This window comes from Ornithorhynchus anatinus, chromosome 5, assembly GCF_004115215.2.
Source record: "Ornithorhynchus anatinus isolate Pmale09 chromosome 5, mOrnAna1.pri.v4, whole genome shotgun sequence".
Taxonomy (NCBI): Eukaryota; Metazoa; Chordata; class Mammalia; order Monotremata; family Ornithorhynchidae; genus Ornithorhynchus; species Ornithorhynchus anatinus.
The window spans coordinates 4,809,608-4,824,213 of NC_041732.1; the positions used below are offsets into that span (position 1 = coordinate 4,809,608).

At 63.9% G+C, this 14,606-nt stretch overlaps 2 protein-coding genes across 2 annotated transcripts; both read right to left on the minus strand.

The window, feature by feature from the left end:
* Positions 1-3,802: 3,802 nt before the first annotated feature.
* LOC103164682 (interferon-inducible GTPase 5-like) lies at positions 3,803-8,013 on the minus strand. Its single transcript, XM_007665799.4, has 2 exons — positions 7,926-8,013; positions 3,803-5,231 (listed from the first exon to the last, which is right to left on the minus strand). The coding sequence occupies exon 2, from the start codon at positions 5,181-5,183 to the stop codon at positions 3,927-3,929; it is 1,257 nt and encodes a 418-aa protein (XP_007663989.2). The 5' UTR covers positions 5,184-5,231; positions 7,926-8,013; the 3' UTR covers positions 3,803-3,926.
* Positions 8,014-9,728: 1,715 nt separating this feature from the next.
* On the minus strand, positions 9,729-11,480 carry LOC100681107 (interferon-inducible GTPase 5-like). The gene has a single exon (XM_007665800.3). It carries the CDS (start codon positions 11,200-11,202, stop codon positions 9,757-9,759), a length of 1,446 nt encoding a protein of 481 aa, XP_007663990.2. The 5' UTR covers positions 11,203-11,480; the 3' UTR covers positions 9,729-9,756.
* Between the last annotated feature and the right edge of the window lie 3,126 nt (positions 11,481-14,606).

Genomic DNA, 14,606 nt, shown 5'->3' on the forward strand with positions numbered 1-14,606 from the left:
GGCTTGGGAGTCAGAGGTCGTGAGTTCTAATCCCGGCGCCGCCGCTTGTTGGCTGTGTGACTTTGGGAAGGTCACTTAATTTCTCCGTGCCTCAGTTCCCTCATCTGTAAGATGGGGATTAAGACTGTGTGACAACCTGATTACCTTGTATCTACACCAGCACTCTGAACAGTGCTTGGCACATAGTAAGCGCTTAACAAAGGCCATCATCATCAAGACAGGCTCCTGTCTTTGTCGTAGCTGTAGCATAATAATAATGGTATTTAAGCGCTTACTGTGTGCCAGGCACTGTACTAAGCCCTGGGGTGGATACAAAGCAAATCAAGTTGGACACAGTCCCTGTCCCACATGAGGCTCACGGTCTCAATCCCCATTTTACAGATGAGATAACTGAGGCCCAGAGAAGTGAAATGACTTGCCAAGGTCACAGCAGACAGGTGGCGGAGCCGGAATTAGAACCCATGACCTTCAGACTCCCGGGCCCGTGCCCTATCCCCTAGGCCATATTGCTTGTCTAACATCTGCCATGGAGAAGCAGTGGGACCCGGTGGAAAAAGGCTCGGGCCTGGTAGGCAGATGACTTGGCCTCTAATTCCAGCTCCATCCTTCGCTTGTTGCATGACCTTGGGCACGTCGCTTCCTCCTCTGGAAAATGAGGATTAAATACCTGTTCCCTCATCGACCATGAGTCCCAGGTAGGATTGGGAGTGATTTGACTTGATTGTCTTGCATCTACTTGCACTTGTCTTGCACTTAACAAATATTATCCTCATCATCGTTATTTCATTCTCCCGGGCCTTCCTCTTCCTCTCTCTCCTAACCGGAACACCCCCGGCACAAACATTCTGCACCCTCGGTCTCCCTGTTTCCACCCTCTGGAAGCAGCGTGGCCTAGGGGATAGAGCACCGGCCCGGAAGTCAGAGGACCTGGGTTCTAATCTTGGCTCTGCCATTTCCCTGCTGTGTGCCCTTGGACGAGTCACTTCTCTGTGCCTCAGTTTCCTCAATGGCAAAATGGGGATTCGTTTCCTGTTCTCCCTCCTCCTTGAACTGTGAGCCCCATTCATTCAGTCATTTATTGAGCGCTTACTGTGTGCAAAGCCTTGTACTAAACACTTGGAAGAGTACAATATAACAATAGACACATTCCCTGGCCTCAGTGAGCTCACGGTCTAGAAGGGGAGACCGACATTAATATACATAAGTAAATAAATTGAACACGTGAAAGAGCCGGGATTAGAACCCAAGTGATAATAATGATGATGACGGTATTGGTTAAGTGCTTACTACGTGCCAAGCACTGTTCTAGGTGCTGGGTCGCTCCAAGCTAATTAGGTTGGACACAGTCCCTGTCCTACGTGGTGCTCACGGCCTTCACCCCCATTTTACAGACGAGGTAACTGAGGCCCAGAGAAGTGCAGTGACTTGCCCAAGGTCACACCGCAGCAGGCAAGTGATCGATCCGGGATTAGAACCCAGGACCTCTGACGTCCAGGCCCGGGTTCTTTCTGCCAAACCCCACGCCTGGTCCCCATCTGTTCGTCATCCACTCTTCCACTTGCTTCTGTTTTGTTGTTTTGAATCTAGTGGGGTTTTTTGACTCCTGGAGGTTTGCCCGATTAGGTCTATCTTTTCTATTAGCGTGTAAACTCGGGGGGCCGGGACTGCCCCTGAACTACCCCGTAAACGTCGACGGCGGGTGGTGAGGGCTGTGGCTCGCTACCCGTAATGCGGTGAGAGGTGGCAGGAGAGGAGAGGGAAGCAGCCCGGTCTAGTGGATAGAGCACGGGTCTGGGAGTCAGGAAGACCTGGGTTCTAATCCCGGCTCTAATCACTTGTCTGCTGCGTGATCTTGGGCAGATTACTTCACTTCTCTGTGCCCTAGTTCCCTCATCTGGAAAATGGGGACTAAGAGTGAGTACCCCCATGTGGGAAAGGGTGTCTAACCCAATTTGCTTGTGATCACCCCAACACTTCGTACAGAGCTTGGCACATAGTAAATATTTAAATATTATCATTATAATTAAGGCACTAAGCCTTGGGATGAACTCAACTGGGAATTTTTGACTGCAGCAGGCAGGACCGAGGGTAGATTTCTCTGGAGAACTCCGGATTGGCCTCCTGCCGCCTCCGGCGGTCCTTCCCCGGAGATCTTTCCCAACGCGATGCCCGGCCCTCGGGAAGGCTTCGTAAGAGAGAGGGCCCTCGATTTGTACTTTTCTGAGCTGCCCCTTGGGTTCTGGAGGAGAAGTTCAGCTAAAGCGGGTTGGATTCCCCCTCCCCGCCTCCAGTTCCGTTGGGGGAGGGCCGGCGGTCTGGCCACCGGCCCGCTGGGGAAGTGGCCGGCCGTGGGGACGCCCGGCTGGGCGGGCTGCAGAGCTTGTAGCGACCAGCTGCCTGCTTTGAAGTGGTTGACCAAGAGGGGTGGGGGCTGTCTTGGCCAAGGCCCCGCCCCGAGCTGGAATAGTGGGTCTGGAGTGGGTCTGGACCTCCCTGACCTGGGCCACGGTCTTAGGGGTCCCCAGATCTCCTTCGGAGAAGCCCTGCCCTTGCCCGAGGCGCTGGAGACGCCCAGAAAGTTGGGAAGTCCTTCCGGGTATCCAACCCAAATCTCTCCCGCCAGAAATGCGATCCTCCCCGTCCCTCAGCGGCCCCTCAGAGGGCACGGACGATGACCGCTTGATTTTCCCCACCTAAACCTGACCCACGGAGGCTTTGGACTGGCAACGGGCAGGGCCCACTCGGGCCGGGCGGGCATCCGGGGTGGGGGGTGGGGGAAGCAGGTCAGGACTGCAGGGGGGCACCTGCTCGGCTTCTGGATGGACGGGGCGATTCCTGCGGGGGAGGGTCCCGACTGGGGCACCCCGGGGCAGGCCTGGAGGATCCCCTCCATCTATCCTTGGGTCTCCACTCTCTTCCCGCCCTCTCAACCCCGGGCAGGATCCAGGGTGGGCCCCGGTTTCCCTTCTGGGCGTTTAGGGGACCCACTGGCCCCGAGGGAACGGGCGACTCCTCCCTCCCCGCCCCGGCTCAGAGGGGCCCGACCACTGGGGAGGTGCCGTCGGGGTGAAGTGGGAGGTTCTGCCTTTCCTGGCGTTCCTGTTTTCCCGATCTGTGCCGAGCTCCCCGTCCCCCGCTGCCCTCCTGCTCCTTCTCTCCGCCGGCCGCCCGGCTCCCTCTCGCTCCGTATCACCAACCATCGGAATACCCCACTTCTGCCCCGGCTCCTGAGGGCCTTACCCCTCCGCACCCCAGCCGGGCCTCTGCCCGTCGGGACCCCTCCCCTGACGCTCTGGTTCCGGTACCCCAGCCTACGTCCTTCCGATATCACCGTTGTCCCTGCTGCCGGCGCCAGCCTTTTCCTGGGACTTCCGCTGGCCCGGGCGTCCCACGGGCCCTCGGGCCCCAGAATCCCCATCCCAGCCCACCGGCTCACCCCGCCTCGAACCTCTGGCTCTGACAGAGGGTTTGCGCGGAGGGCGGGCGGGGGGTGGGGGACGCACCGTCCCCCGTCCGTCGACCTCTGGCTCCCGGGAGGCTCCGGTTGCCGGCACGGAGCTCGGGAGAGGGTCGGGCGGCCGGAAGGGAAGACAGCCGGACACCCCGGGGCCCCGTCTCCCGCTCCATCTCCCACCCCGGGGGGGGCTGCCCCGGTTCCCGTGGGCGGCAGGGGGAGACTGGGACCCACCGCCCCGGGGGCCGGAGGGGTGGGCCCGCGGCCGGGGGAAGAGCCGGGGCCCGGTGGCCTCCGGGGCCGGGCCCCGCCGGGCGACCGGACGTCGGAGGCAAAGAGAGGACCGCGTGGCCGGGCTCGCTGATATTCAGGGTCGTCCAAGCTCCTCCCGGGGGAGATGCCCCGGGGATGGGCAGCGGAGCCCCCCCGCCCCGCGCGCGCCCCGGTGTCCCCGACCCCCCTCCGGGGGAGGTCACAGAGGGTGCCTGGGCTCCACCTCGAAGGCCTTGAGGAGCACGCGCTGGCAGTCCTCCTCGACCATGGTGAGGAAGAGGCGGAGCGCCTTGTAGACGATGGCGAAGGAGACGCCACCGCTGGCCAAGGCCCCCAGGATGGGCACGGTCTCCAGCTGCTGGGTGAAGCCACCCACGCCCCCGGCCACCTGGCCCAAGAGCTGCACCACCAGGGCCTCGTCCACCTCGTCCGGGCTCCGCATCACGGCCTTCAGCGCCTCGGCCGGCTTGGCCACCTGGTCGGCCAGCGTGGCCAAGGAGGCCCGATCCAGCCCGAAGTTGCGATAGTAGCCCTGGAGGGCCTTGACCAGCAGCTTGAGGTCGCAGAAGAGGCCGGGCACCTGGGGGACGGGCACGGGATCCAGCCCGCAGGAGATGGCGGCGATGAGCCAGATGTGCTGCTGCAGGGAGGCCCGCTTCTTGTCCAGGATCTGGCGGGAGACGTTGGGCAGGGCCAGCAGGAGGGCGTGGCGCTTGTGACCCTCCAGCTCCCTCTCCAGGGTCTCGCCCAGCAGGTGGAAGTCGTACTTGCCCAGCTCGAACGTGGACAGCAGGAAGACCCGGGGCTCGGCCACCCCCTCGGCCCGCAGCCGGTCCCGGCAGTGGGTGCGGATCTCGTTCAGGACCCCTTCCTCGGAGAAGGTGGCCGGGCGGCGCTGGCGCGAGGCGGCCAGGTCCACGTCCACCTTGGAGCGGATGAAGTAGAAGCGCTTGCCCAGGCGCTGGATCTCGCAGGCCAGCTGGGCGTGGTGGGCCGTGAAGCGCTCCGAGGCGATGAGGATGAAGAAGTCGTAGCGGCCGAACTGGACCCGCTCCAGGTAGCGGCTCGCCTGGAAGGCCGGCGTGCCGATGCCCGGCAGGTCCCAGATGGTCACGTTGGGGTACTTGGGGTGGGGGTACGGGGTGGGGTCCAGGGTGGTCTCCACCACCCCGGTCTCGGCCGAGCCGGGCTCCTCGTCGCCCAGGCCCCGGATGGCGTTGACGAAGGTGGACTTGCCCGAGCCGGTCTCCCCGGTGACGGCCACGTCCAGGCGCACGTTCTCCAGGGACTGGAGGGTGTCCTGCAGCTTGCGGGCCGCCGCGCTCAGGTTCCCGTCCTCGAAGGCTTCCCTCAGGGCCCCCAGCTCTTCCGCCGACAGCTGCAGGAAGTTCTTCTCTTCCGGCCCCTGCCCGCTGGAGGCCCCGGGGCCCGTGGGGGGCTTGGCCTTGGCCGCCATGCTGGCTCGCCTAGGAGTCGGGGTGGCCGGGTGCCGGCGGGGACCTCGCTGCGAGGGGAAGGAGGACACGGGCCCACCGTCATTTTTCCCCAATCCTCTCCGCTCCTAGCTCTCCCCCGGTCCCGGACGTCCCGCCTTAGCCCCCCACCCCGCCGTCCCTTGCCCCGGTCGCCTCCCGCGGTCCCCTCCTCCTCCTCCTCTCCTCCCGCCCCCGCCTCCGCCCTCGGGCCTCCCCGGGCCTGGCCGGCCACGGTCGCCTGGATCCGGCCAGACGCGCGCTCGTGATCCCCTCCCGGGGCCGGGTGGGCCGGCTTGATGTGGGGGTGCTCGCGGAGATGGGGGTTGGGACCGGCCCGTGCTGTCGGTCGGTGGGGGGCGGGCGGGTGGCCGTGAGGGGGTAATGAGGAGAACAGGAATAACCGTGGCGTCTGGGGGGGGGGGCCCCCGCTGTGTGCCGAGCCCTGGGCTAGGTATGAGATCATGGGACTGGACCCCATCCCTCTCACTCAAGAAGCAGAGGAGAGAAGCAGCGTGGCCCAGTGGCAAGAGCGCGGGCGTCAGAGGACCTGGGTTCTAATCCCAGCTCCGCCGCCTCTCTGCTGCGTGACCCCGGGCGAGTCACTTCACTTCTCTGGGCCTCGGTTACCTCATCTGTAAAGACCGTGAGCCCCGAGTGGGACAGGGACTGTGTCCAACCTGATTCCCTCGAATCTACCCCAGTGCTTAGAACGGTGCTTGGCCCAGAGTAAGCGCTTAACAAATACCATTATTATTGTTCTCTGGAGAGCAAGAGGAAGACTGCCCCGCCATTCCTAATTCCTCACTCGGAGCTCCTTCGACGAAGCTCACGCCGCGGGCCGGGGCACGGTGGCGTGGGCTACCGTGGACGTCCCGGAGCTGTCGCGGTTGGTCGGGGGCCCGAGACCACGGCCGCTCTCCCGGCCACCCGTCTGTCGACGCGGGATGCCGGGCACCGGGGCACCGGGTGAGAGCGCGAGGACGGAAAGAGCGCCGGCCTGGGAGTCGAGGGATTCGGGTTCGAATCCCGACTCCGCCTCTACCCTGGTGGCTGTCCTTGGGCAAGTCGCTTCACTTCTCCGGCCTTCGGTTTCCTCATCTGTCAAACGGGACGAGGTGCCCGTTCTCACTCCCGCCCCGTTTGGGGCCGGAGCTCCGTTCTTTTCACTTGTAGTGTATCTACTTCGGTGCTTAGCACGGGGCTTGGCGTAGAGTAATAATACATAAATGCTGCGATTTTTAGGAAGGTGGAGAAGGGAGGAGAAAACAAATTCATGCTCAAATTCGAATCCCCGTGGGGCCCACGGGACTGGGATCGGATCGCGCCTGCTATCTCTCGTGGAGTAATAATAATAATCACGGTACTCGTTAAGCGCTTGCTGTGCGACGAGCGCTATTCTAAGCGCTGGGGTAGATACGGGTCGATCGGGTGGGAGCCAGGCCCCGTCCCACACGGGGCTCACACAGTCTAAGTAGGAGTGAGTAGAATTTGATCCCCATCATGCAGATGAGGGAAGGTGGGGCACAGAGAAGTTAAATGACTCCCCCAGGGTCACACAGCAGACACATGGCAGAGCTGGGATTAGAACCCAGAACCTCGGACTCCCGGACTTGCTCTTTTCCCACCAGGCCACGCTGCTCATCAAGCAATCGGTACAGTGCTCTGCACAGAGTTAGCGCCCAATAAATACTACTGATGGATAGCCCAGGGGAGGCGGAATTGAAGTATAAATTATCGGAGGCGACGGGAGCGGGGGACTGTAAGTTCCCGTGGGAAGGGATCACGTCGACCTTGTCAACTGTACTCCCCCAAACCCAGTACACTGCTCTACACCTAGTCAGCGCTCCGTAAGTATTATTATAGTTATTATGGTATTCGTTCAACACCTGCAACGCGTCAAGCACTCTTCTAAGCACTGGATATAAGGTAATCAGGTCAGATACAGTCCCCGTCCCACCTGGGGCCCCCACTCTTAATCCCCTTGAAAAGATGAGGGAACCGAGGCCGGAGAAGCGAAGCGACTTGCCCGAGGTCACGCAGCAGACACGTGGGGTGGCAGGACCGGAACCCGGGTCCTCCCGCTCCTCGGGCCCGAGCTCTAGCCGCTAAGCCACGCCGTTTCAAGTGACACGGGTCAGGTGACCTCTTCCAAATCGGGTAGCCGGCCCGCTGGCCGGCCGGCCCCAAGCGGGGTTAGAAATGAACGGCGGTCCTCGCCCGCTCCGGGGCTGGACGCGGTCAAGGGACCGTGGCGGGGGACGGGGTCGGCGTCCGTAGAAGATTAGAACGGGGGGTGGGGGGCAGCCCTTCTCCGTGCCGGCCGAGGAGCCGGCTCCCACGGAAGAGCCTTGGACGAAGGAGAAGGAGGCGGGCCCTCAAACCTCAGGTTGAGTGGGCCGGCCACTCTGCTCCCCGCTCATCCGTGGCACGAGGCTGTCTGGGGGGCCGCCTCTCCCCTCCCCAACCCCACCGGGCCGGCCCCGGTCCGTGCGGACGCAGGCCGCGGCTCCCTGACCCCAGCCTCCTCCGTCACCACCGTCACCACCTCCCTCCCTGCCCCCGCGGGAATCCGACCCCTCCCCGAAACTGAGGTCGGCCCCTCAGGGTGGGCGACGGGGTGCCGGGGGTCGGGCTCTGAGGGGGCGTATCGTCGTGGCGGAGGCCAAGGGTGCGGCTCACCAGTCCCCTCCGTCCTCCCGCCCCGGCCCAGGCCCGCAACTCACGTGTGGCGGGGCCTCTCCCTGGGCCCAGTCCCCTCGGCCTCCCCCGGGGATTGAGCCGGTTCCGTTCGGTTCAGGGGTCGCCCCCCCCAACGCCCCCCCCAACCCCTCCCCCCTCCCCGTTGCTAAGGCCGGGTACAATGGGGCCGGACGCTGATTGTTCGGCTACCTCGGGGGTCGGATCAGCCAAGTGGGACGGGGGGGGGCGGGGGGAGGGCACCCGGGGAGGGGTGGGGGGGAGGCCCAAGGGTTGACCTCAGCAAAGAGCCCCGAGGTGGGAGAAGCGGCCCGGCCCGATGGGAAGAGCCCGGGCCTGGGGGTCAGAGGTCCCGGGCCCGAACCCGGGCTCCCCACCCCCCCCCCCCGCCATTCCTGCCGCTTGACCTCGGGCAAATCACTTCGTTTGTTAGAACGGTGCTTAGAACGGCGCTCGGCACATAGTAAGCGCTTAACGGACGCCAGCCGAGTTTTATGATGATTTCTCCGGGCCTCGGTTTCCTCATCGGTAGAAATGGGGTCGAGATCCGGGTCCTCCCTCCTCCGGAGACCGTGCACCCCGGGTGGGACGGGGAGTCCGTCCGACCTGACGATCTCCCATCTACTTCGGGGTTCGGCGCCGTGCTCGGCCCGTAGGTTTTTTCAATGCTATCCGTCAGGGGGTTGCCCTGCGCCCGGCACCGTACCGAAGGCCGGAGCGGATACCGGATGATCGAGTCAGACCCAGACCCCCGTCCCACGAAAGGGCTCACGGACCTCATCCGATTTTACAGGTGAGGTAACTGAGGCAAAGAGAAGGTGACTGACTCGCTCGAAGCCACGCAGCGGACAGGTTGGCGGAAGCGGGATAGGAACCCGGGGCCTCCCGCTCCCGGGCCCGGGATCTTTCCGCTGGGCCACGTCGCTTCGCCGTCAAGTGTTTAAGAATAATAACGACTGCGGCATTTGTTCGGCGCTCGTTTCGTGCCGGCCACTGTACCGAGCGCTGGGGTGGGTAAAAGCGACTCAGGTTGGACCCGGTCCTTGTCCCACACGGGACTCTCCGTCTCAAACCCCTCTTGACGGACGGGGGAGCGGTCACCGTTATTAGCCGGGAAGCCCCACCGTAGGCAGGTGGCTGGACGGGCCCTGGACTCAGAAGAACCTGGGTTCTAGATCCCAGCTCCACCACTTGTGGGCCGTTGGACCTCGGGAAAGTCGCTTCCCTTCCCCTGTGCCTCAGTTCCCCCATCTACAACCTGGGGAGTAAGAGCCTAAGCCCCTTGCGGGACACGGACCGTGTCCACCCCGATTAGCTCGCACCTACCCCCGGCACCTGGTCTCGACCGGTACGTAGTACGCGCTTTACAGATTCCATAAAAAAATGAAAATGATGGCAGGGAAGGGGGTGGAGGAGGGAGGAGAGGAGGGACAGAGGGAGGGACAGCTGGGAATGGAGTGGGGAGTGGGGAGCTGGAAGGGCGTGGGGGAAAAAAGGAGGCCGGGAAGCCTGGTTTCTCGACAGTAAGGTTATCGTCGGCAGGGACCGCGTCCGCCGGCTCCGTTCCGTTGTCCTCCCCCAAGCCCTCAGTACAGTGTTCAGCCCACCGCGAGCGCTCAATAAACACCACCGCCGGATGGATCGATTGGAAAGGAGAGGTCGCCCGGGACGCGGAAGCCCGGGTTGGACGCTCTCTCCACCTTCCCGGCTCGGCGCCCGTCCCCTCTGTTGGCCGCCCTCCCCCTCCGCCCCGGGCCTCGGTCCCGTCCCCCGCCGCCCCCCGGGCTCCGCCGGCGGCGGACACGGACGCGGACGCGGCTGCGGCCGGCTCTCTCTCTCTCTGCCTCGCTGTCCCTTTTATTTGTCATCCACCACGTCCTTCCTCTTCCAGGCCTCCAGCAGGTACTTGAGCATGAGGCCGAGCTTCCTCCGCATGGTGAGGGGGGGGTCCCCCCGGCCCTCGCCGCCGGCGCCCCCCCGCCCCCGGCCCTCGAGGTCCAGGGCCCAGGCGTCGGGATCCTGGTCGGCCCCGGCCTCCTCGTCTGGGCCGGCCCCGGGCTCGCGCTCTCCGGAGGCGTCCTCCAGGGCCTTGACCCGCACGCGGCGGGCGTCCTCGGCCATCTCGTTCAGGCAGCCCTGCAGCATGGTGTAGATGGTCCCGAAGGAGATGCCCCCGGCCACCAGGGTCCCGAACACGGGCACGCCCCTCTCGAAGGCCCGGGCCACCCGCATGGCCCCGGACGAGGCCTGGGAGTAGAGGCGCAGGACGGCGTCCGAGGAGACCTCGGCGGCCAGGGGCGAGCGGATGACGGCCCGCAGGTCCCCGGCCGGCTTGCCCACCTGCTCGGCCAGCCGGGCCAGGGAGTCGTCGTCCAGGCCGAAGCTGCGGTGGTAGCCCCGCAGGGAGCGGACCAGCAGGGCGTCGTCGTAGGCGGCGGCCAGGCCCGGCACGGGCAGGGCCTGGATCACGCCGGACACCAGGGCCGCCTTGAGCACCTGGTCCTGCAGGGCGTCCTTCTTCTCCTGCAGGGCCCGCAGGCTGACGTCCGGCAGGGAGAGCAGGCCGGCGTGGCGCCGGTGGGCGGGCAGCTCCCGCTCCCAGGTGGACACCAGCAGCGGGAAGTCGAAGCGGGCCGGCGCCAGGTTGGACACCAGGAAGACGCGGGGCTCGGCCACCCCGGCCAGGCGCAGGCGCTCGGAGCAGTGGTCCCGGATCTCCTGCAGGACCGCCCCCTCGCAGTAGCCGGACGGCCGCTGGCTGCGCGAGGCGGCCAGGTCCTCGTCCACCTTGGTGCGGACGAAGTAGAAGCGCTTGCCCTGGCGCAGGACCTCGCCCGCCAGCCGCGTCTCCACCGCCCCGCACCGCCGCGGGGACACCAGCAGGAAGAAGTCGTAGCGGCCGAAGTCCGCCTGCTTCAGGTAGCGGTCGGCCGGGCAGCCCGGCGTCCCGGCCCCCGGCAGGTCCCACAGGGTCAGCCCCGGCAGCTGCGGGTGCGGGTAGGGCGCCGGCTGAACCGTGGTCTCGATCACCCCGGTGCGGGCCGCCCCGGGGTCCTCGGCGCCCAGCCCCCGCAGGGCGTTGATCAGGGAGGACTTGCCCGCCCCGGACTCCCCGGTCACCCCCACGTGCAGCTGGCCCGGCTCGGCCGGGGCCAGCAGCTCCCTCAGCTTGGAGGCCGCCTGGGGCAGGTCTCCGGCCTCGAAGGCCGAGCGCAGGGCCTCCAGCTCCTCCTTGTTCAGCAGGATGGAGCCGTCGTCTTCCCCGCCGGGGGAGGTGGCCCGGGACCCCGTCCTCGACGCCATGGCCGCGGGGGCCCGCCCGGTCCCGTCCCCGGGCCGCTCGGGACCGCCGGGGCGGCGGGAGGGGCGCCTCTCTCGGAGGGCGGGCGGGAAAAGAGGTGGCGGGGGACGGCGCGCGGCCCCCGGGGAACGGGTTCTCGGAGGGGCCCGGCCGGCCAGGTCTCCTCGGGCCTTCTCCGCCTCAGCTAGGCCCCGGCTCCCTCGCCCTCGTCGGGCCCTCTCGCTCCCGGCCGGGCGGGGACTCCCCTCCGTGGTGCCCCCCCGGTCGCGGCCCCCCTCCCCGCCGTGGGTCCCCGTCCCACCTCCCCGCCCCGCCCCCGGTTGCTAGGGCGGGCACAATGGGGCCTGGATACCGATCGGGTCGTGTCAGACCCGGGGGGGGGGGTCTCGGCACCCAACGGGGCCCCCGGGGGCCGACCTCTCCTCCGGTTAGCCGGCTGGGCCGGTGGCCCGCAGCGGGGACAGCCGGCCGGGGGCCGAGGAGGCCCCGGGGGGATGGTCCCAGAGTACCCCGGGGGGCTGGGGGCCGGGTGGAAGCCACGCTTCCCAGAGGGCCGTGGGGCCAGCAGAGGTTCTCGAGCCGCCTTACCTTGACCGGAGAGGGGAGGGAGAATTGAGGGGGGCGAGGAGGGCCGGGAAAGAGGAGAGGCGGGGGCCCACCGGCAGCCCGGGATTCTGAGGCCCGGACGGAAAGGGAGGAGGGATGGTCTGCGGCGGTCAGATGCTCACTCTGCGCCGAGCACTGGGCGACGTGCGGGATAATAATAATGGTATTTGTTAAGCCCTTACTACGTGCCGAGCACCGTTCTAAGCGCTGGGGTAGATACAGGGGAGTCAGGTCGTCCCACGTGAGGCTCACAGTCAATCCCCCTTCCACGGATGAGGTAACTGAGGCACAAGAAGTGAAGTGACTCGCCCACAGTCACCCAGCTGACGAGCGGCAGAGCCGGGAGTCGAACCCATGACCTCTGACTCCGCAGCCCGGGCTCCTCCCACCGAGCCACGCCGCTTCCCCGTACGGGATCCGCGTGCAGGATCATCAGGTTGGAGCCGGTCCCTGTCCGGCTCGGGGCCCGTGGTCTGAGCGGGAGGGAGAAGGGGAGAACGTTTTACGGATGAGGACAGAGGCCCGCACGAGTTAGCGGCTGGATCGGGTTAGGCTTCTGCGGACCCCGACGGCCCCGGGCCGGAGGACGTCTGCCCTTGGGCTTAATCTGGCCGTCTGTCCCCGGAGCCGGTTTCGTGGGGGTGCGACAGTGGAGGAGTCGAAGCGGATTCTGCTGGGTGACCTTGGGCAAGTCGCTGAACCTTTCCGGGCTTCGATTTCCTGCACTGTGAGATGGGGAGAATGTGAAGCGGCGTGGCTCAGTGGAAAGAGCCCGGGCTTGGGAGTCGGAGGTCATGGCTCCGAGTCCCGGCTCTGCCACTTGTCAGCCGTGGGACCTGGGGCCAAGTCACTTCACTTCTCTGGGCCTCAGTGACCTCATCTGTAAAATGGGGATGAAGACTGTCAGCCTCACGTGGGACAACCTGATCACCCTGTATCTACTCCAGCGCTCAGAACGGTGCTCTGCACCTAGTAAGCGCTAAACAAATACCAGCACTGCCTATTTTCTCTCCCCCTCCTATCCCGGGAACCCCATGTGGGAGAGGGACCGTATCCGACCTGATTATCCCGTGTCTGTCCCACTATTTAGCGCAGTGATTGGCCGCGGTAACTTTCTAACGCCATCCTTCTCACTCTGCTCGGGTCTCGTCTACCTCGCCCCCGACATCTCACCCGCGTCTTGCCTCTGGCCCTCCCCAGATCCGACGATGGCTCTCCCCCTGCTTTGAAGCCTTACCGAGGGCCCATCTCCTCCAAGAGGCCTTCCCTGACTAAGCTCCCATTTCCTCTTCTCCCACTCCCTTCTGGGTCGCCTTGACTTGCTCCCTTTTCTTCATCCCCTCTCCCAGCCCCCCAGCACTTCTGTCTCAACCTGTCGTTTATTTATTTCTCTTAACGTCTGTCTCCCCGGCTGTGATAATGTTGGCATTTGTTAAGCGCTTACTATGTGCAGAGCCCCGTTCTAAGCGCTGGGGTAGACACAGGGGAATCAGGTTGTCCCACGTGGGGCTCACGGTCTTCATCCCCATTTGACAGATGAGGTAACTGGGGCCCAGAGAAGTGAAGTGGCTTGCCCGCAGTCACCCATCTGACAAGTGGCAGAGTCGGGATTCGAACCCATGACCTCCGACCCCCAAGCCCGGGCTCTTTCCACGGAGCCACGCCGCTTCTCTGTAGTCTGTAAGCTGCAAGTAGTCTGTAGGCTGTAGTCTGTAAGCTAGGTGTGGGCAAGGAACGTGTCTGTTTATTATTTTATTGTACTCTCCCCAGTGCTTAGTCCAGTGCTCTGCGCAGAGTGAACGCTCAATAAATATCACTGGCTGATCGATCGATCATTACTATTATTATTACTAAGTTGAAATCCTAGGATGAAGCAGCGTGGTCTAGTGGAAAGAGCCGGGACCCGCGATTCAGAGGCCCCGGGCTCTAATCCTGGTTCTGCCGCCTGTCTGCCGTGTGACCCTGGGCGGGTCACTTCACTTTTCTGTGCCTCGGTTACTTCGCCGGTAAAATGGGGATTACGATGGGAGTCCCGTGTGGGACATGGGCTGCGTCCAACCTGATGATCTTGTATCTCTCCCGGCACTCAGTGTAGTCCAGGGCACACTGTGAGCCCGTCGCCGGGCAGGGATTGTATCTGTTGCCGAATTGTCCATTCCAAGCGCTTAGTACGGTGCTCTGCACATAGTAAGCGCTCAATAAATACTATTGAGTGAATAAACAAATATCAGTTAAAAAAATTACAACATCACATCAAATTCAACGCTTCAGGGATGGTGATGATGACAGGGGATAATAATAATGATAATTATGGTACTTGTTAAGCACTTACTATGTGTCAAGCACTGTTCTAACCCTTGGGGAAGATACAAGGTAATCAGGTTGGACACGGTCCCTGTCCCATGTGGGACTCACACTCTTAATCCCCGTTTAACAGATGAGGCAACCGAGGCCCAGAGTAGTCAAGTGACTTGCCCAAGGTCACACAGTAGATAAGTGGCAGAGTCGGGATTAGAACCCATGTCCTCTGCCTCCCAGGACTGTGCTCTCGCCGTTAAGCAGACAGCGAGCTCACGGTGGGCAGGCAATGTCACTGTTCATTGCGGTATCGTACTTTCCCAAGGGCTTAGCACAGTGCTCTGCACGTAGTAAGAGCTCAATAAATACGATCGAATGAATGAATGAACTAGGCCATGCTGCACGTCCTGGGGAAGGTCATGTCCCGTTCCAAGCCCGCGGGGGCCGAGGCCCGGTAGGAGGGAGAGGTCCAGGGATGGGGGAGGCGGGAAATGTGCCCAAC